At 43.1% G+C, this 21,625-nt stretch overlaps 1 protein-coding gene across 6 annotated transcripts in view; it reads left to right on the top strand.

Moving 5' to 3' along the window:
• The window catches only part of CPNE1 (copine 1), an 80,329-nt gene extending 61,189 nt beyond the window's left edge, over nt 1-19,140 (top strand). For 3 of the 6 annotated variants that reach the window (XM_073310028.1, XM_073310030.1, XM_073310024.2), the window contains exons 4-16: nt 1,675-1,749; nt 2,017-2,088; nt 3,481-3,564; nt 4,776-4,865; nt 9,048-9,146; nt 9,813-9,899; nt 9,978-10,037; nt 10,530-10,663; nt 13,030-13,084; nt 13,167-13,218; nt 14,585-14,718; nt 15,454-15,690; nt 17,843-19,140. In XM_073310028.1, the coding sequence (XP_073166129.1) occupies nt 1,675-1,749; nt 2,017-2,088; nt 3,481-3,564; nt 4,776-4,865; nt 9,048-9,146; nt 9,813-9,899; nt 9,978-10,037; nt 10,530-10,663; nt 13,030-13,084; nt 13,167-13,218; nt 14,585-14,718; nt 15,454-15,690; nt 17,843-17,959 (1,296 nt within the window). In that variant the 3' untranslated portion in view covers nt 17,960-19,140. Of the gene's footprint in view, nt 1-1,674; nt 1,750-2,016; nt 2,089-3,480; nt 3,565-4,775; nt 4,866-8,885; nt 8,982-9,047; nt 9,147-9,812; nt 9,900-9,977; nt 10,038-10,529; nt 10,668-13,029; nt 13,085-13,166; nt 13,219-14,584; nt 14,719-15,453; nt 15,691-17,842 lie in introns of all 6 variants that reach the window. The other 3 variants (XM_073310025.1, XM_073310027.2, XM_073310026.2) reach the window with 3 other exon arrangements.
• The last annotated feature ends 2,485 nt before the right edge of the window (nt 19,141-21,625 follow it).

A 21,625-nucleotide genomic window follows, 5' to 3' on the forward strand; every position in this document is an offset into this window, starting at 1 on the left:
ATTTTGGACAGTGCTTCAGATGCTTAAACTTTGAGTCGAGTGCTGTAGCTATTTTTAGAAATCTCACATTGGTACCTTTGCGTTTTGTCAAATCTGCTGTGAAAGTGTTCTTAAAACGAACATATGCTGGATCATCATCCGAGACTGCTATAACATAAAATATATGGCAGAATGCTGGTAAAACAGAGTAGGGGGACATACAATTCTCTCCCAAGGCATTCAGTCACAAATTCTAAGTAACACATTTTTTTCGTAAACCCCATCAGCATGGAAGCATGTCCTCTGGAATGGTGGCCGAAGCATGAAGAGGCATACGAATGTTTAGCATATCTGGCACGTAAATACCTTGCAACGCCGGCTCCAAAAGTGCCACGCGAATGCCTGTTCTCACTTTCAGGTGACATTGTAAATAAGAAGCCGGCAGCAGTATCTCCCATAACTTGTTTGTCTTAGCGATTGGTTGAACAAGAAGTAAGACTGAGTGGACTTGTAGGCGCTAAAGTTTTGCATGGTTTTGTTTTTGAGTGCAGTTATGTAACAAAAAAATCCTCTACATTTGTAATTTACACTTTCACGATAAAAAGATTGCACTACAGTACTTGTATGAGGTAAATTGAAAAATACTATTTCTTTTGTTTATCATTTTTACAGTACAAATATTTGTAATAAAAATAATATAAAGTGAGTACTGTACACTTTGTATTCTGTGTTGTAATAGAAATCAATATATTTGAAAATGTAGAAAAACATGCAAAAATATGTAATAAATTTCAATTGGTATTCTATTGTTTAACTGTGTGATTAAAACTGTGATTAATTTTTGAGTTAATTGCGTGAGTTAACTGCAATTAATCAACAGCCCTAAATTTTAGATATCCTTTGTAGGCCCCTTTTAAATCAATGGGAGAAACAATGTTTTCCATCCTGATTAAATCATACATTTCTGATGATTGCACAAGAATATGTCCTGGAAAACAAATATCTAGAACAAAAATTCTTAAAATTTCTAAGTTCAGAAAATAGAGATGGCTTATTGTTCAAAATGGAGAAAGCATCAAACATCATGGAATATAATCTAACAAATGAGTATGGGGTAATTGGGGAACTCTAGCAGGGCTACTTCTCTGTGTTTAGTTGCCTTTGTGTGAAAAGGGAAGGTGATTGCAGCAGAGATTGAATGAGTATTGGAGACCCCCTCTACACCATTTCTGGAGCAGAGGGTTGGATGTTCAGCCTAGGGGTAGGAAGGTGGGGTTCAAATATATTAAAACAGTACCTGGCTTGTTGAATGGCCTCTTTCTATTTCTAGAATTTCTTGGATCCTTGTAGTAAAATATCAGTGTCTCAAGGTGTCATTGGGAGGCAATAATTAGAGGTGAAAGGAATATAAATATTAGATTTCAGGGGGTATCAATGGATGTCAGAGCTGGAATACTGTAGCCTCAGAATGTATAGCTTTAGGATAAGTAAAATTTGCAAAAATGCCTTAGTGATTTAGGAGCATAAGTCCCGTTGACTTTCAGTGATGCTTAGGCTCCTAGGGGTATAGGTTACTTTTGAAAGTGGAACTTAAGGACTTTGTCACTTAGGTGATTTTGGGAAATTTACTCTTGAAGAGTTACCATGTTTTCTGGGTCTAACTCCATAATTATGTATGTCTTCATTTGGCTTTAGATTGTTTCCAGTAAAACACTCACTCGGCCTTTGGAGTTGAAGAAAGGAAAGCCAGCAGGAAAAGGCACCATTACGGTAACTGTGCTTTATGTATAGCCCTAAAAGAATGAATGAGCTTGTCACTTTATGTAGAGTTAAATTTCTTTGGTTAAATAAATTAGCTTTGGGTAAATTAATTTCAAAGTTTGTCTGCTTTTTGGCAGTGTTAAATTGTGTTACTTGACGTGTGTGTGTGTGTGCAAGAAAACATATTTACAACCAGAAGCAAAGGCCCTTTCATGTGCCTGAGTGTCTGCTAAGCTTCACTGGAAATTAATTTGTCTTTAAATTCTTGTAACACAGATTTCAGCAGAAGAGATAAAAGACACAAGAGTTGTCAGTCTAGAGATTGAAGCACAGAACTTGGACAAAAAGGTAATTGATTCTTACACAGTTACACGTTTTTATAGCTATAATCAGGACTTGCAGTAAGGTGGAGTTCAGTTCTACTCGCTCTGAATGTGTGTTTGTGTTCACTAATTTTTTTTTTTAATCGGGAGAACAGTGTGGAAGAGGAAGTACTCACATTTAGTAAATGCTTAAACAAGAAACATGCTGTTTACGTTTTGAATGTGATGTCACATACAAAATTACCAAACCACACTTTTGGGATTGGTCTTGCCTTTCATTCAAGGTGATTTCATTGAGATGTGTCTTTGATAATGGGCAGTTTACATGAAAAAACATCCTTGAGGTAGAATTGAAAGTTGAGTTAGGCTAAACATTAAATGTATTGGATAACAACTGGAGAACTTCCAAAGGTTCAGAGTTGAGTTTTGAATCCTTATCTGCACTGGGGGTTAGGTGCACTGGCAGAGCTGTGGAATACATGGGGATTGGGGTGCACTAGGAGTGCACTAGGGTTGGGGCTGACGAGGTTGAGCTGCAGGATGTGGGGCGGTTTCAGGTGCAGGATTGGGTGCACTGACAGAGCTGTGGAGTACATGAGGTGGGGGTGTGCTGGCAGAGCTTGCGGGACCATGCCTCCCACATCTGAGTCCCCAACCTCTCTTGCCTCATCTATCATCCATCCTTATTTATCCCCCTCCCTCCTCACTGCAGTCCAAAATCCCTCTCCCCTCATTTCCCCACTCCTCTGTCCCGTAATATCCCCCCAGGCATTTACATGTCTAATTCCCCCCCAGACATGGCTTACATTCCCTCCAGAATACAGCTGCCACCAACAACTCTCACATTGCAGCATCCTCCAGCCCCTCCATGCAGAACTCCTTTTGTCGTAGGGGAGGGCTATGATAAATATTTAATGGCAGCGTGAGTTCACCGACAAAAGGCCTCTGTTTCATCTAGTCATTAGTTTCTCAGTTTAACAGTACAAGGCATCAGAAGGAAACCTGTTTTTTGTTGTTTGGTTTTTTTTTTTGGGGGGGGGGGGGTGTTTGTAACCTGGAAACCCCTTGATCAAGTGACCGCATATATGTATAACTAATGCTACCCCACACTCCCATGAGGCACACCAAATTTCAACAAATCTGCCAAAGCATGTCGATTTTAAAGGACTTCGGAAGGTCGACCTTTTAAACAGCTATCATGCTGCAGCCATAGCTTAGTGATGCACCTGCGCCACTGTAATATGTGCACTGCCTCACAAACTTCTCTGGGCTTTCTGTCCCACTGGGGATGCCAGCTTCCCGTCATTCCCCTCCCCAAACGTGATGTACTCCTACCCCAAACCTCCACCACTAAGTGTTTGGTATTTATTTGGACAAAGCATGGGGGGTTGATTACTCCTATTTTTTGTTTTTACAGGATTTTTTGGGCAAATCAGATCCGTTTTTGGAATTTTACAAGCAGAGTGATGGTGGAAAATGGCAGCTGGTCTATAGATCAGAGGTAGGGTTTGCACACTGACACACACTGTTCTGGCATTAGGTTCGGCTCTCATTGCCTGAAAAGGGCGAACGTATTGTGCTGTGGGGAACAGGATATTGCTGTGTTTTTACAGAAACTAGTTTTAGTGTCTACTGAACTCTGGCACCACAAATGCTAACTTGCGCTTCGTTAAGTTTCTTTCATTTCAAAGGATTCCAAAGTATTTTCCAAACAAACTTATAAGTGTAGACAGAATGTAGTTATCCACACTGGGATTTTGCACAGCATAGTAGGGTTAGGACCTATGGCACTTTGAAAAGAGTAGAGACTCCTTAATGGCCATATGTTAGGACCTTTTTTAATGTTTGATCTGAAAAAAGATGCAGTGTCCCTTAATGCTGTTGGAGTGTTAGTTCAGTCCTGCCTTAGAGGAAAGAGTGGCACCTCCTGAGCTGTGAGCTCTTGCTTTTTGCAGCACCTGTGTTTTACCGGATTTCTCCTCCTGGAATTAATCAGGCCCAACCTAGAATATATTTAGTCTGCACTTAAAATTTAGGCCGCCCTAGCTACATTGCTCAGGGCTGCGAAAAATCTCATGACCCGTGCAGTGTAGTTACATTGACCTAACCCCCACTGTAGCTACTGCCTTTCGAGGAGATAGATTTACTGCAGTGATGGAAAAACCCCTTTTGTTGCTGTAGTAAGCGTCTGCACTACAGTGGTGTGGCTGCAGCTGTGCCTCTGTAGTGCTTGTTGTATAGACGTGTCCTTGGCATGCAAAATCTGAGAAGTTCGCAGCTTGAGGCTTGATCTACACTTAAAATTGATATCAACAAAGCTGTGTCAGTCAGGGGTGTGAAACCCCCCCCCACATCTCTGACTCATGTAGCTATGCTGGCAAACCCCTCAAGATAGATGCAGCTATGTCGACAGAAGAGTGCTTCTGTCCACATAACTAATGTTGTTCAGGGAGGTGGTATTCCTATACCAGCACAAAAACTCCTTATGTCATTGTAAGCTGTGTCTACTGTAGGGGACTGTACGGACATAGCGCTGCTTGTATAGGCTCTGTAGAATAGACGTAGTCTGAAACACCATACCTCCAGTTCAAGAATTGCCTCCAGATACTCAGCATGGTGTAGAACTCTTGATTTTGACAATGTTAAAACTCTTAACAATTTGCATGTGGCATCCCCCATTCAAGATTATTTATTATATCTGTTGTCTTGCAGGTGATTAAGAACAATTTAAATCCATGCTGGAGGAAGTTTAGTGTTCCCTTGCAAACGTTCTGTGGAGGGGACTTCAATAACCCAATCAAGGTATGGTCTTTGGAAAGCATAAGTGATTAGATTCTCTCTCTCATTCCTTTGCAACTGTAAGTCACCACCTCTGGGTTGACATTAACTAGCTATGTGATTATCAGGCTGTTCAATCTTTGCTTATCTAGAGAAGTTGTTTAAAAATGTAAATATTAGCAAATAAGAGATCATTTTTATTAAATGCAAAATCTATGTGAATGCAATAGCACCTGTCAAATTTAAAATAGGTCAAGAACTGCAAAAGTGAAGTTTCCCACACTCTTCCCTAATGACTGATCTATAGATAGAATTATCAGACTTTCAGTTATTGTCTGGAACATAGCTGAGAGGGTCATTCAATGCTGAACCAAACTGATGGTGCTGAGGAAGGCGATGGTACAATGTAAACCTAAGTGCCATCTTTGGTCTTGTCTTCATACTAGCAGGGACCCTTTTCCTATTGCCAGCTTGAGCAGAGGCTTTTCCTTGAAAAGGGCCTGGTTTTGGGTCTAGATTCTAACTCCTTGAGCTCTTACATACAATAAATGACTCTGTCTGACTCAAGGTCATGAGTAGGTCTTCAGCATAATACTCCACATTCATAAGGCAATTTGCTGTATCTTAAAACACCCCAAGTAGTTACCTAATCTTTTTAATTCACTGAAGTCTCTGATTAGAGGTGGAGTCTAAAAATTTACCCCTTCCACAGTAAATGAATTCAAAACCACATGCTGTTCTTTCTAAACCAGTGTTTTCTCTGGACAGTCAACCCAAAAAACATTTCTTTCTAGGTTTTCCTGTCTCGTTGTACCTGTGAAGAAGCCTTGTGTTGGGAATCAGGTCTTAAAGGTTTAGCAAAAGGCCTGCATGTCAGTCAGTGTGCGTGTGCAGCATGGTAAATCCAAAGAATTACTGAGATTGGTAAATAGGAAAAAAGGTTTGAAGTATGACTTGGAGTGCTAAATATGGGGTAAAAGATTTCAGTGATAAGTTATGTACTTCATAATTGGGGAAAAACCTGACTGTGACCAAAAAAGAGGAATCCTCTTGACCCAAAGACGTTGGAGAAGTGAGAGAGACACTGACAAGGCCCATGTTGGTAATGCTTGTTGTCCCTCTTTGCCAAATTGATGCTAATTAAAATCCTCGGTACTTTGCAAGCATGGCATAGAGTGAGGAATTTCATTATGTAAGGTTTTGTGTGCCAGGCTCTGAAAGCTGTGCTTTACAGTAGGAATCCATATTCGTCACTTCAGGGCAAATGTATGCTAATAATATACTTCCACATAGTGCCTTTCAATCAAGGACCTCAAAGCATTCACAAACATTTAATTAAACTCCACAACACGCCTGTGAAGAAGGGATGTATTATCCTCTGATTACAGGTGGAAAGGTGAGTTTGGGTTGAAAGACAACCGTGGTTTAATAGCACTGAAGAATACAACATCAAGTCAGAATTTGGTGAGGACACTGGGGGGAAATGTCATAGGATCTTTAACGATCTCAAGTGTTCAAGCCCCTGATTTTAATCTAATTACATCCTGGTGAGAGAGTGATTGGGCAAGATGTGTGCCCCCTTTTTTTGACTTATTGCCATCATGTCCAGCTTTTGCTTCACAGAACCCTCAGTCTACTTTGGGGGCTTCCTAAGCTTCATGTAGAAATTGCTCATAGCCATTATTATGACTACGTGCTGCATAGCAAACACTGAATCAAGCCTCCGCTCCGCGCTCCTGATACATTAGTATAACTGTTCAAATGATTTAACATGGACACCAAAGTCTTATTTGTTTGATTTGGTTTTTGGACACCAGCTTTGCAGGTCTTTTGTGTGAGGATATTTTGGGTCAAGAGTATTAACCAAAGTTCAAGATAAACAGGTGTGGTTTGATTTCCTCAAATTAGTGCTGACACTAACTAATATTTCAGTAATTCTTTTGCACACTGCACTACTACCCTGCTGCACTGATATGCAGTGAGTGGCCTCGGCAGGGTTTTCTTGATTTTTTTTTTTTTTTTTTTAGATAAGTAACTCTTTCAACTTAGACAAAAATTGAAGTCCTTGATTGTCTTTTTTGTTTTTTAAACTGATGCAATTCCTTTCCACCAAAGTAATCTTTCATTGGAATTAGTTCTTCATGTAAACTAAAATGAGATTTTAAAGAACAAGATAACTACCCATCAATCTGAGGACATGAGTAGAGCAGAAGCCACCGCCTTCTGTGAATATTGGTGGTTTCATTTTTAGGAGGTAGAGCATCCTTTATTCACCTTGAGGACCTCTTGGGTCCCACAAAATATTGGACAAATGCAGGAAATAAGTATTTGCTGACAGTTGGGTTATGACCTGTTCCCTACAATATTGCTAGCTGGCCACTGATGCAGTCAGGGTTGACCGCCTGTGACTGCCCATTATTGCTGAAAAGAGCGTGTTTCAGAGATGTTTGTTTCCTTCTGAGCATCGTAACAGTCTAGCAATGGTAACCCATGTCTCTAGGACGCAGCTGTACCAGTACAAAAGATGCTCTGCGCTGATAGGAGAGTTCTCCCATCAGCATAAAAAATATTGCTTCAATCTCTGTTAGCAGGTGTGAGTTTACTGGGAAAAGAGTATGTGGATTCTGATGACTCACAGGGCTCGTTTCCCCACCCAGATATAAGGGAGGATGTAGAAGCTCTTTAGATGGAGAGGATGTAAGGTTCTGAGGTGAGAACTCCCTGTCCTGTTACCTCGTCAGGTTGGTAATTCTGCAGCCTCAGTGCTTTAAATGTGAGCATTATTTATTTCATTTCAAATTGTTTTAGCAGATGGGGTGATGAAAGGGATGGTAGAGAAACTCATGGTGAAAACTGAAAATGGCTGCAGAGTGGGGAATGCAGAGGAAAGGAGGAAACAGAGACGAAGGATGGGGGAAGGAAGAGAAGTAAAAGGAAGAAATAAGTGGTCTTAAAAGTGAGCATGCTCTTCCACTGAGTGAGGTCAAATGTGACTATAAGATACTTAATTGAACTTTTGGTTATTATTTATTAGCTAAAGGAACATTTCACCCTTGATTTTTGTGCAAATTTCCCAGTGACCAGCAGGAAGAGCTGCAGTGGATCAAGGGGAGTTTGTGAGATCTGAATTTAACCCTGTGGGCTATAATTACACATGTAATTTGGGCCTCTCCAAAGAATGAGTTTGACACCCTTATAAAGCGTGGTCACTGAGCAGTCCTGAGAGTAGAACACTGGGAGAAGCTGACTGTGAGGAGATGGCTTGTGCTGAGCTGTGTCCTGTGATGGTGGTAATTTTTTCTTTGATAAAGCCAGACCCCCAAAAGTCAGTGAGTTTTGAAGTCTGTGGAGCATATGGAGTTTGTTTTTGAAAAGGTGGGGAAAGGCACCAGTTCGTAAGCATTGGTTTTTGATTGTTTCCACTGGAGTACTTGCATTCTGTGATTTTTAATATGTGTTGTGTGTTTTGTGCATATTAAAACCTCATACATACCGCTTTCTAGTGGCTAACATCATGTGGTGCTATAACTGATTTAGGTCTTAGCATGTTCTGTATGCCATTGTCACTTGCATTGGCATTAGCATTGGGGAATCAGGTCTCCAGGCTGATCTAAATGTGATTAACTATTCAAATATAGATAGTCTGCTTGGTACTGTGCAAAATACAAAAGAAGACAGGCTAGGTTTCTGCTCTCTGGAGCTGCCAATCTCCAGTGCAGTCCATATTATTATTTTTTATGTATGCAAATATGAAAGACTTTGGATGATGTTGGATACAGCATTCTTATTGCTTCTTTCTCCATATTCCAGTTGAGTACCCTCTGCAGAATAAAATCATGTTTATACCTCTGTACCAACATATAAGTAAACAATATTCAGTAGTCTAGCAAAGCAGATCAATTTAGCTGGGGAGAGATCCTGACTGAAGCAAAACTTCTGCTGTGCATGTGAGTTGCATTTAATTGCCCGTTAGCTAAATGGCTGAGTAGCAGTATTTCTCTGTCTCTAACCAGGATTCACTTTGAGTGTCTCTTTTACTGTCAGGTTTCAGTTAGTGATATGGATGACAGCACCAGTTCTGATTTAATAGGGGAGTTCACTTGCATCACTGCAAAGCTGTTGGAAGCGAGAGATCATGTGGTGAGCAGCTGTAATTCTCCCTGATACAGTACCTTTGTCCATTGCCTGCTATTTCTTTCCTTTCAGGTACATTGTACAGATTATGATAGTGATGGGTCACATGACTTGATAGGCAGTTTTGAAACTAACCTGTCTCAGCTGCAGAAAGCAGGAGGCAGCTCTCTGGTGAGCTTTTTCTTTTTCTTCCCCATTTTTTTCAGCTGAGGGGGCCATAACTCACTGCAAAGGGTTTGCAACAGATTGTTGGATCGTGCTAGTGTAGAGTTTTGCTCCATATTGAAAAGTAATTTTATTTGTGCTGTAATGTCATAAACACACATCCCAGAAAAGTAAATACATTTTGCACCCCAAGCACCCCAGTCTGTAACTCTGGGTGCCGTTGCATCTCCTCCTCCTGAAGGTATTTTGGTGCCCTTTGTCTAGTTCCTGTGCCATGCTTCCATCATCTCCATTTTCCTTTGTCTCTGGAGAATCAGGCAGAAGCAGAGTAGCTTCCCCCTCTTGTTCACTCCAGCATAGCAGACTCCAGGAGACATACCAAGAGTGTCACCGCTGTATAGCTGACTTATCCCTACCATCAGGAGGCCAGTTTTCTAGAGCAATAGACTTTTTTTAAAATATTGTTGTTGAAACAGAGCATGTGGCAGAGTGGTTAGAATCTGTCTGTTTACTGTGGGTGTGTTTAAAAATCCCATTAATCTCACTATTTTTTGGAGAGGCGGGCTGGGTTGAATCACATCCTTTGCACTGCTCTGGTTTAAACTCCTGAACTCTGCTTTCTTCAGGTGGGTATGTCAGTAATCTGACTCTTATGTGCATTGTGTCCTGTAGGTGGAATTTGAATGCATTCACCCTGGGAAGAAACAAAAGAAAAAGAGCTACAAAAACTCTGGAATTGTTAGGATAAAATCCTGCAAGGTAAGCTTATTTTCCAAACTACCAGCTTTCCTGCTCCTGTAGGAGAGGAGGTGTAACCCTGAGTATTTGTTCCTTTAGATTGAAACTGAATACTCTTTCCTGGATTATGTCATGGGAGGCTGCCAGATTAACTTCACAGTGAGTTGCTCACCTGCTTCTTGTCTTTGTGAATGACAACAATCATTCAGAGGTTTTATATAATAGACAGTTTCCTCTCTGTATTTCTGTGAGATGATCAGGATAAAGAAAGTAATTTCTTTGGTTGATTGTCATGAGCATTGCTCTGCATCTCACAGTAACTCTAATGGGCAGGGAGCTTCTTAAACTGCTCTCAGGTCATTTATTTTTAGACTAGCAGTAAACAAGCTGGTGTCTATCCATTCCCTAGAAATTAGGGTGCCAATACCTACATGTGCCCGGGGGGTATGTCACAGGGACTTCCAGGGAATGGATGGGTCCCAGAGCAGTACTGGTCATTGCTGCTGGGGAGATTTTGATGCCGGTCTGCATGTGCACGTGTGTTGGGCTAGCCGTGAGCTTCAGTTTCTGGATAGAAATGTTTTCTTTCTCTCACTTACCTGTAATGTTGGTGACCCTTCAATGACCTGCTGTTCTTATCTTCTTAATCAGGTGGGTATAGACTTCACTGGCTCCAATGGAGATCCAAAGTCACCGGATTCTCTTCACTACATCAGTCCAAATGGGATAAACGAATACCTGACTGCCATCTGGAGTGTGGGGAATGTGGTCCAGGATTACGACACGTATGTAAGAGGTTCTTGAACTGATTCATCCACAGGCTTCTGAAAAATGTGAAATTCTAAGTGCTGGCAGTCAAGGGCTATTGGTGAATGTAAAATGCTGCTGTCAAGTGTTAATCTTTTGTTGCCGGTGACACATTTCGTGCCTGAATGCCGTGCTTGTTCAAGTCTTAATTCAGTGGGAAACGTGCTAGCCAGCTCAGTGCCTCTGTCTGGCTTTAGTCCTCTCTTAACCTGAAATATCATTAGTTTTTTTCAGTGGGACAGTGTGTGTCCTGGGAGAGAGACTGGAATTCTCAACCATCTTTCTGGAACCCCTAGAGCCCCTTCCTTGTGGTGACCATCCCTCTGGTTAAGTAGGGTCAGACAAAGGCCATTCTCTGATGACCAGGATTGAGTTTGATCTCTAATTATTCTTCCACGGTTCCGGAGTATGTGATATCACTGGGCTACTAGATCATCTAATTATGTGTGCCACAATTCTGCACCACAGTATGGGCTAGGAAATGCACCCCTTGCCACAGAAGTGTGACCTTTCATTACTGAATTAGAGATGGTAGGTAAGGTGGGGATAGGCTGTGAAAGGCCTTGAAAGTGCAGACAGCTAGCTTGTGTTTGATACAGTAGAGAAGAGGGTAGCAGTGAAAGGATGCAAACAGAGAGGTGACATAGTCAGAACAACGGGCTAGGACAATGGTCTTTGCAGCAGCATTCTGAATGGATATCAGTGGGACAAGATTGCATTTGTCCAGGCCAGAGAGAAGGATGTGGCATTAATTGAGCTGTAAGCTGTGGAGAGCCTGGGGAAGAGTTTTAGCTGCATGGATGGTTAGGAGAGGCCGTATCTCAGTGATGTTGTGCAGAAAACAGTTGCAGGATGTGGACAGCCTGGATGTGAGGACCTAGAGAGAGGTTTGAGTTGAAGAAGGCATCCCAGTTATGGGCCTGAGTGACAATAAAGATGACAGTGGTATCCACAGTTATTGAGAGAGGAGGTCACAGGTAAGGCATGGTGGGGAAGATCAAGAGCTCTATTTTAGCCATGTTGAACTTGAGCTGATGGCTAGACATTCACAAGGATGTGGATATTGTGTCCAGTTCTGTTGTCCACCCTTCAAAAGGGATGTTGGAAAATTAGGGTGGGCTCAGAGAAGAGGCACAAGAATGATGTAAGGACTGAAAAACCCACCTTACAGTGAGAGACTAAAGGAGTCCTTTATCAGGGAGACGGTTAAGAGATGACCTGATCAATCTATGTGGAGAACTTCAATTTCTGCAAGATTAAAGCTAGACAAATTGAAACTAGAAATAAGGTGCAAATGTTTAGCAGTGAGGGTAATTAACCATTACCAAGGAATGTGATGGATTCTCCATCTCTTGAAGTCTGTAAACCAAGCTGGGATGTCTTCATGAAAGAGGTGCTCTAGTTCAACCAGAAGTGGTTGGGCTTGATGCAGGAATTGCTGAGTGACATTTTCTGGCTTGTTTCAGAGGTGTAGCCGTGTTAATCTGTATCAGCAAAAACAACAAGGAGTCCTTGTGGCACCTTAGAGACTAACAAATTTATTTGGGCATAAGTTTTCGTGGGATATAACCCACTTCAACAGATGCACGGAGTGGAAAATACAGTAAGCAGGTATAAATATATAGCACATGGAAAGATGGGAGTTGCCTTATCAAGTGGGGGGGTCAGTGCTAAAGAAGCCAATGCAGTTAGGGTGAATGTGGCCCATTCCCAGCAGTTGACAAGAAGGAGTGAATATCAACAGAGGGAAAATTACTTTTTGTAGTGCTAACGAGGCCAATTCAATAAATCTGGCTTGTCTTATGTGGCTGTCAGACTAGATGATCCCATGCACCTGTGCTGATCTGCCTGCACTGGCTGGTTTTGCTGCATACTTGTATTCCTTTATACTGTGCGCTTCAGAAATGATATGGGGATGCAGCTCTCTCTCTGGCTTTCAAAACTGGGGGTCGTCTTGGTGCTCATGAAGGTGAGGAACGAATATCTCTGGATATTCTCCGCACTTAGCTCTGTCCCAGAACACCAGTCTTGTTCTGCAGTGCCGCTGCTGTTAAGGTGTAGGCAGGCCTAATGTGAGCAGGAACTGCTGAATGAGGGGTTTGGTGTTCTCCTGAACAGAGATTTGAGCTCCTCTTTTCAGTGACCCAAAGCAAGCTTTGCAGTGCTGAACCCCAGCAGTATGCTTTCACAGGACCTGCACCACCCCCTGCTGATTTCAGTGGGAGCAGGATTGGGTCCTATGCAGCATTCACCTTCCATCAATTGAAGCAGCGATAAGGGGAGGCAATGGGGGGGTGGATATCCCAATTTTTCAGGCTTCTTATTGTTTCCATCTCTCCTGCAGAGATAAGCTGTTTCCTGCGTTTGGGTTTGGAGCTCAGGTTCCTCCAAACTGGCAGGTAGGTTTCTCAGAATTCTGCCAGCACTTCTTGTGTGCATGTCAATGTTTCACTAAATGGATGTAAATGTTCTCTCTTCCAGGTCTCTCATGAATTTGCCTTGAACTTTAACCCCAACAATCCCTATTGTCGGGGTAAGCACACCTTTGTCTTTGTTAATGTTTCTTGAATAGGAGAACTGCTGGTTTAAATTGTTCAGTTTTTTATGTCCACAGAAATCGGAAGTGGAACAACCATCCACTCTTTCTGGCAGCAGAGGTCTTAGTTTGTGGATGATACATATGAATCCAGAGTATTTGAAATGTATCATTGCTTCACCCAAATGTTTACTAAATATTCATCCTTTTGCAAATGTGGCTTTTAAAGGTATTGAAGTTTATTTCTTTTGTTCTCAAAAGCTGTGTTGTTAAACAGTAGCTTGTCTACGATCCTCTTTTTAATTGTTCTTTCATTTGAGTTGGTTTATAAAGTCCTTGGAGCTAGGACTGTCTCATTCCCTCTTTATTCAGTACCTAGCACATGCACATTAAATCTAAGAAACTTCAGTTTTTCTATCTTGTCTGAGGCCAGCAGAAAATTGCAAATCTATGAGTTTCCCTGTGTGAATCCATGTATTTGTTCCCAGAGTGAATCTGGTTGCCCACTGCATTGCTAGGATCTCTTTCCTTGCTACCTCAAGGTTGTCCCTTTAAGCCAGCTTTGTAGAAAGCCTTGGTCCTGCAGTTATGCAATTAAAACCAGTGTGACAGGCTGTGTGAGTGTAGCATAAATTGCAAAATGAAGCAAAATCAATAAACCAGTTTAAGTGTCCACACAAGAGTTTGTAACAGTTTCACTAAATCAATTTTTACAACTTGATTTTAGTTAAACCAGTGCAAGTGTCATGCGTAGACAAGGCCTTCAATAGTATATCTAGTCCAGTAATGGCTAAGGACCCTAAATGGAGAGATGGTTCCACTGAACTAGGCACTATACAAGCAAAGAACACACAGTCTTTGCCCCAGAGACTTCACAATTTGGGATTTAGACAATATGCAGTAGATGCATAAGCAGGAAAATGGAGGTAGGGGGGAGATAGCAGAAATACATGTGTTTGCACAAATTGGTAGTCACCAGCCTAAGCGCACACCAGTCCATCAACTGCAAACCCTCCTTTTGTAGAGGAAATGCTCACATCAGCTGTATTATGTTAGTAGCACGAACCAGTGTCATTTCTTGGAAAATCTGGCAAGTACAAGATGGAAGGAGTCTGCCGTATACCCTGCCACTTCTCTGCAGGTTCCCACTGACCATGCTAACTACCACCTTGGGCACCCACAGCCTCTTTGCCATGCATAGTACTGGCTGCTGCTTTGAAATCGGTCCAGTATGATTTTCTGTATGCACCTTAAATGTGACCAGTTGTTGTAAAATGCAAGAAGGATAATGCTCATAAAACAATTAGCAAGATAGGTAAAATGTTAAGGCTTTTCTGGTAATTCAGACCTTCTTGTTGTATAGGAATCCAAGGAATTGTGGATGCTTATCGCCAGGCACTGCCTCAGGTCCGACTCTATGGGCCAACAAATTTCTCTCCTATTATAAACCATGTGGCAAGGTTTGCAGCTCAGTCAGTACAGCAAGGAACGGCTGCTGTAAGTCCATGTTTATCGGGTACAGACATGCATTCCTGACCTTTCCACTTTCCCTGTATGCGATCGAATGGAATCGCAAAGAGATTTCTCCTTCCCTGCTTGGACTCCTCTAATATGGTTCCCCCAACTTGCTCAGATCTCTGTGGTATTTTACTCATCCTGTGGAGTCCAGGTGACCTTTACTCCACCTTGTAATATCTTGGTGAAACACTGGCTCTGTGCTTACTGCTGAATAGGGTGGGGTGCGATGGTTGATGCTTGACGGAGGTGACAACTAGTTGTTAGAGGGTGGGAGGGGAGCCCAGACCCTCCCACTCCACTGGTCTCTATCCCAGGCCTTGTGAGGGTAACAATACCATCAGCAAGGAAAACAGTATCAAACAGCAGGTTTTGCAGCCAATGTGCTTGCTTCAGTGGTACTTTGTTGTTCCCTAGTGCTTTCCATCCAAGGATCTTAAAATTCTTTACAAACATAATTGAACATAACTCTCACTCCCCCCCTCCCCTTTAAAACTAGGTCCAGATTATGAAAATCTGAGTTGCAGAGGGAGAAGTGACTAGCCCGGGGTCACGTGTATATTGTGTGACAAAATGGGTAATAGAATTTCACTCAGTCCTGTGCCTTATCCACAAGCCCATCTGGTTTCCCTTCCTAGAAGGAGCAATGACTAAGGCACTGCCTTTTGCTGGGGTTTGATGTTAAACTCGCTGATTGCCTGATTGAATGTTTTGCAGCAATACTATGTACTACTGATCATCACAGACGGTGAGATCACTGATCTGGATCAAACCAGGCAAGCTATTGTTAATGCCTCTAAACTGCCGATGTCTGTTATTATCGTTGGAGTTGGCAATGCTGATTTCAAAGCCATGGAATTCCTGGATGGGGACAACGGCGTATTAAAGTCCTTGACAGGGGAGCCAGCTGCACGAGACATTGTACAGTTCGTGCCTTTCAGACAGTTCCTCAGTGTAAGTTATCTTTTGTTTTAACATGAGGAAAAGAAACTGCCTGTTAATCCTGATCTCATTGTACACAATTGTCACGGGTTTGATCTGAGAGAGGAGTGGTTTTGTAGAGACTCTGTTAACCATGTAGTTAGTGTTTGAAGCCAGTGAGCTGTCTGCGGGGAAGTGTGGCCCAAAATTGCCCTGGAGACTGTTCCTCAGAGAACTGTGAGATGTTTCCTGCCCGTCAGAAGTTGAGCAATCCCAGCTTGTTGGGTTGAGGAGCAAGAGTAAATGGAGGTACTTCCGATCAACCAGGGGCGTAGCATGTTGCCTCTGCTGTGTTCTCAGCCTCCAGGAGATCAGAAGACTGAGCTCAATATCTCCCCTGGAATGAGAGTTAAGTTGCTGTCACCTCACTAGGCCTGACCTCTTTGCCTCCATAACTTCGATGGCACAGGAGTGAGGCATCCAGCAGGGCAGAGCATGCTACCACCTCATCCCTGCCTGCCTGCTTCCCAGTGGATTGCACTCTGAACTCTTCATGGGAGCACATTGCTTTGCCTGTAGGCTGTCGTCCAGCCTCACCTTTTCCCCAATTTTTGAGTTGAAATTAAACTTGTACTACATGGAGTTGGCCCAGAATGGAATTCTAAATGGCGTTTTAATTTTAACATGGATAGCAAAGTGTTTTTCAAACGGCATAGAAACAATGACAAGCTGAGCTATCCCAAAGCACTGTGTGAAGATCTCCTGGGGCTGGGGCTGATGGCCACCTCCAAGGAGTAGTTCCAAGTCTAGCACAGCAGGGCCTGGTCCATGACTGGAGCTCCTTGGCACTACGAGAATACAAATAATAATAAACCAGAGCCGCTCTTGGGAAGAACCCCGTTTGATGTAGCTTGGCCCGTTGTTCTTTGAGCACCCTCCACCTCTGGATTAGCACGTCAGGTACTGGGAAGGCTGGCTTCTCTTGGGCCTTGCCCCACAGGGATTTTACCAGTTGTATCCATTTAGTTCTATTGGTGTGACACCCTGTTTGGACTCTCCTGTTGTGGTATAAGAGTGGTTGCTGCTTTTTGTGATTGATTTCTCATTGATTTTCAAAAAGAAACAGGCAATTAAAAGTACAAAAAGGTAAGCAACTTACAGCTTGTGTGGGTCCAAATACCTCCTGTTTTATAGGATCTGCAATAGAATTTTGCAGCTTTACAACTTGTCAAAGGTGCAAAACCAGACAATACCACGTAGGCATAACACGTTGGGGTGAGGGTTGACAGTAATAAAAATAAACATACATGAATATTGCAAAGGAGGGAAGGAGGCACCAGGGGGAGGAAGTGGAGGGGTTAGGTGGAATGGAGGTCTGGCATTCTTATAGCATCTCAATATTTTTTGTCTAAAATTATCTAGAAATGGGGTCCAAATTTTGTCAGATTCATAGAATTGCTGTTGACTGCAATAAGCTATTCTTTCTTTGGCTGCACAGTGGGGAATATGAGGTTCTCCATATAATTTAGTTTTAAAACCTAGACTGGCTCTTTTCACGTTAGCGTCCGTTGCCTGGGAAAAGGTTTATGCTAAACTGAAAAGGGCACTCTTCTACAGAATAAGAGTGGCCACACTGGGGTCGGGGGGACTCTACTGGTACAATGGTATTCAGTTAATTTACAACTTGGGTTATACTGAAAAACTTCCTTGTATAGAAGAGGCCTTAATGTCAGGGGTGGGATGTGGGAGGCTGGGTCTAATGGTTGGAGCAGGAGTTGGAGTTTGGAGTCAAGCCAAGGGTTGGAGCTGGAGTGGGAGACCAGGGGGCAAGGATCAGGAACACAGCAAGGAAGCAGGGGTCAGGAGTCAGATAAGTCTGCAGCGTCCAGTGTAGCAGCCAGGTAAAGCCCAGTTGTGCGGACAATTTCCTGTACCTCCCTTTAGATTTAAATAGGATGCCCTGCCCTGACCAATCAGAGTTCCTGGTGTTCTTCCAATCAGAACACAGGGAAGCCCTTCCTGATGTTGCTTCAGGTTTCATGGTTTCTTTTCTGTTGATTAGTAGCAAGCTGAAGCGGTAGAGACATTGTTTTGGGTCTTTCCTTGTCTGAGGGGAATTGATGGATAACTTGGCCCTCTATTATGTGCGGTAGCATTGGTTTGCTCACACTGGTGTCTCCTGCAGGCTCCTCGAGAGGCTCTTTCCCAGACAGTCCTGGCTGAAGTTCCTAAGCAGCTGGTGTCCTATTACAAGATGCAGGGCTGGGCTCCTGTGAAGCTACCTGGAGCAAAGCAAGAGTAGAGGAGAGGGTACCTGCTGTGCATGTCTCCAAAGAAACAGGAAGAGCATCTCTGCTTATGTATCAGTTTTGTATACAAATTCTGTGACACATCATGTACTATGCAGCACCTCTGAAATGTATCACTCTTGGTTCCCTAATTTACACACTATGTATCTTTAGTTTCTGCTGAATGTTAGAAATGAAACACTCTTTACAGAGATGCTACACAGAAAAAATGTAGCTACTGGCAGTTCTTATGTGGAAGAATTGGAGTTAATAATGTAATTTTCAGTAGCAAACCTGGCCTCCCAAATTCTGAAAATTTATATGTATGAATCAGTTACTTCAGAGCTTACTACAATCATGATTTATCACTAGATTTCAAAGCCCACATGGTGCATGAAACTGCAGAAAACTGACAACCAAGTAACATTTTTTCCACGCTGAGTTTATTGGAATGAGTTAATTGCTGTCATGTTTGCCAATGTATGTCTTTGATCATGTATTGCTGGACAGAGGGTTTCTCTTCTCTTCTATCAACTTGATAGAAACCCTTGTATATTGATTTGCATCAAAGTCCCCCAGCTGCCTAGATGGCCCAGGTAATTTTTGTTGTGCCTTTGTAGAGTGCCATGCGATTTTCTATTACATTTTCTTCATAAAGCAAATATATTTTTTAAACTTAAGTTACCAGATTTTGCAAAAGTAATTTTATAAGGTTATCTATTTACAACAATTGCTTCTATGGTGCCTTCACTCAAAGCTTGTGTTGTGGGGACTGGACTAGGTGACCTCTCGAGGTCCCTTCCAGTTCTTTGATTCTATATATAGGCCTCAGTCAGTCCCTCTTTCCCTCCAGTGAGAGCTTCCACAACTACAAGCAGAGAGAGCAGGTGAGTGTAGAGAACAGTTGTGCCCAAGAGGGTGGGATTTCCCAGTTCACTTGTCTCCTAGTAGATGGCACTGTAACTCTGACAGTCCTGTGTGCCTGTCACAGAAGGGAAGGAGGCTGAATTTCCAGGGAGTAATGTTTCTGCTTTCTCTGCCGTTACAAGATGGGGATAATCCCATAGGTATGTTTGGAGATAACAGAGATGAGAGTTTATTTCAAAAAGGCAATAAAATATCTTTGCCTTGTTGGTGCTCCGCAAATGCTCACCACTTCCAGTTTTCCAAATAAAGAATCTGCTTTTGTTTATAACTGTGTGTGGGTTCTTATTTCCTGTTCCTTTCTATGCTGTTTCTCCTGCCAGTGCCTTTTCAGTTATTACCTTTAGTGGGAAAGTGTTAGGCCTTCACTGCAGAGTTAGCTCATGTGGTCTACACCCAAGTAAGCCTACCTGGGCATAGAATCATAGAATCATAGAATATCAGGGTTGGAAGGGACCCCAGAAGGTCATCTAGTCCAACCCCCTGCTCAAAGCAGGACCAATTCCCAGTTAAATCATCCCAGCCAGGGCTTTGTCAAGCCTGACCTTAAAAACCTCTAAGGAAGGAGATTCTACCACCTCCCTAGGTAACGCATTCCAGTGTTTCACCACCCTCTTAGTGAAAAAGTTTTTCCTAATATCCAATCTAAACCTCCCCCACTGCAACTTGAGACCATTACTCCTCGTTCTGTCATCTGCTACCATTGAGAACAGTCTAGAGCCATCCTCTTTGGAACCCCCTTTCAGGTAGTTGAAAGCAGCTATCAAATCCCCCCTCATTCTTCTCTTCTGCAGGCTAAACAAGCCCAGCTCCCTCAGCCTCTCCTCATAACTCATGTGTTCCAGTCCCCTAATCATTTTTGTTGCCCTTCGCTGGACTCTCTCCAATTTATCCACATCCTTCTTGAAGTGTGGGGCCCAAAACTGGACACAGTACTCCAGATGAGGCCTCACCAATGTCGAATAGAGGGGAACGATCACGTCCCTCGATCTGCTCGCTATGCCCCTACTTATACATCCCAAAATGCCATTGGCCTTCTTGGCAACAAGGGCACACTGCTGACTCATATCCAGCTTCTCGTCCACTGTCACCCCTAGGTCCTTTTCTGCAGAACTGCTGCCTAGCCATTCGGTCCCTAGTCTGTAGCTGTGCATTGGGTTCTTCCGTCCTAAGTGCAGGACCCTGCCCTTATCCTTATTGAACCTCATCAGATTCCTTTTGGCCCAATCTTCCAATTGGTCTAGGTCCTTCTGTATCCTATCCCTCCCCTCCAGCGTATCTACCACTCCTCCCAGTTTAGTATCATCTGCAAATTTGCTGAGAGTGCAATCCACACCATCCTCCAGATCATTTATGAAGATATTGAATAAAACCGGCCCCAGGACCGACCCTTGGGGCACTCCACTTGATACCGGCTGCCAACTAGACATGGAGCCATTGATCACTACCCATTGAGCCCGACAATTTAGCCAGCTTTCTACCCACCTTATAGTGCATTCATCCAGCCCATACTTCCTTAACTTGCTGACAAGAATACTATGGGAGACTGTGTCAAAAGCTTTGCTAAAGTCAAGAAACAATACATCCACTGCTTTCCCTTCATCCACAGAACCAGTAATCTCATCATAAAAGGCGATTAGATTAGTCAGGCATGACCTTCCCTTGGTGAATCCATGCTGGCTGTTCCTGATCACTTTCCTCTCATGCAAGTGCTTCAGGATTGATTCTTTGAGGACCTGCTCCATGATTTTTCCAGGGACTGAGGTGAGGCTGACTGGCCTGTAGTTCCCAGGATCTTCCTTCTTCCCTTTTTTAAAGATTGGCACTACATTAGCCTTTTTCCAGTCATCCGGGACTTCCCCGGTTCGCCACGAGTTTTCAAAGATAATGGCCAGTGGCTCTGCAATCACAGCCGCCAATTCCTTCAGCACTCTTGGATGCAACTCGTCCGGCCCCATGGACTTGTGCACGTCCAGCTTTTCTAAATAGTCCCTAACCGCCTCTATCTCCACAGAGGGCTGGCCATCTCTTCCGCATTTTGTGATGCCCAGCGCAGCAGTCTGGGAGCTGACCTTGTTAGTGAAAACAGAGGCAAAAAAAGCATTGAGTACATTAGCTTTTTCCACATCCTCTGTCACTAGGTTGCCTCCCTCATTCAGTAAGGGGCCCACACATTCCTTGGCTTTCTTCTTGTTGCCAACATACCTGAAGAAACCCTTCTTGTTACTCTTGACATCTCTGGCTAGCTGCAGCTCCAGGTGCGATTTGGCCCTCCTGATAACATTCCTACATGCCCGAGCAATATTTTTATACTCTTCCCTGGTCATATGTCCAACCTTCCACTTCTTGTAAGCTTCTTTTTTATGTTTAAGATCCGCTAGGATTTCACCATTAAGCCAAGTTGGTCGCCTGCCATATTTACTATTCTTTCGACTCATCGGGATGGTTTGTCCCTGTAACCTCAACAGGGATTCCTTGAAATACAGCCAGCTCTCCTGGACTCCTTTCCCCTTCAAGTTAGTCCCCCAGGGGATCCTGGCCATCCGTTCCCTGAGGGAGTCGAAGTCTGCTTTCCTGAAGTCCAGGGTCCGTATCCTGCTGCTTACCTTTGTTCCCTGCGTCAGGATCCTGAACTCAACCAACTCATGGTCACTGCCTCCCAGATTCCCATCCACTTTTGCTTCCCCCACTAATTCTACCCGGTTTGTGAGCAGCAGGTCAAGAAAAGCACCCCCCCTAGTTGGCTCCTCTAGCAC

This window comes from Lepidochelys kempii, chromosome 13, assembly GCF_965140285.1.
Source record: "Lepidochelys kempii isolate rLepKem1 chromosome 13, rLepKem1.hap1, whole genome shotgun sequence".
Taxonomy (NCBI): Eukaryota; Metazoa; Chordata; order Testudines; family Cheloniidae; genus Lepidochelys; species Lepidochelys kempii.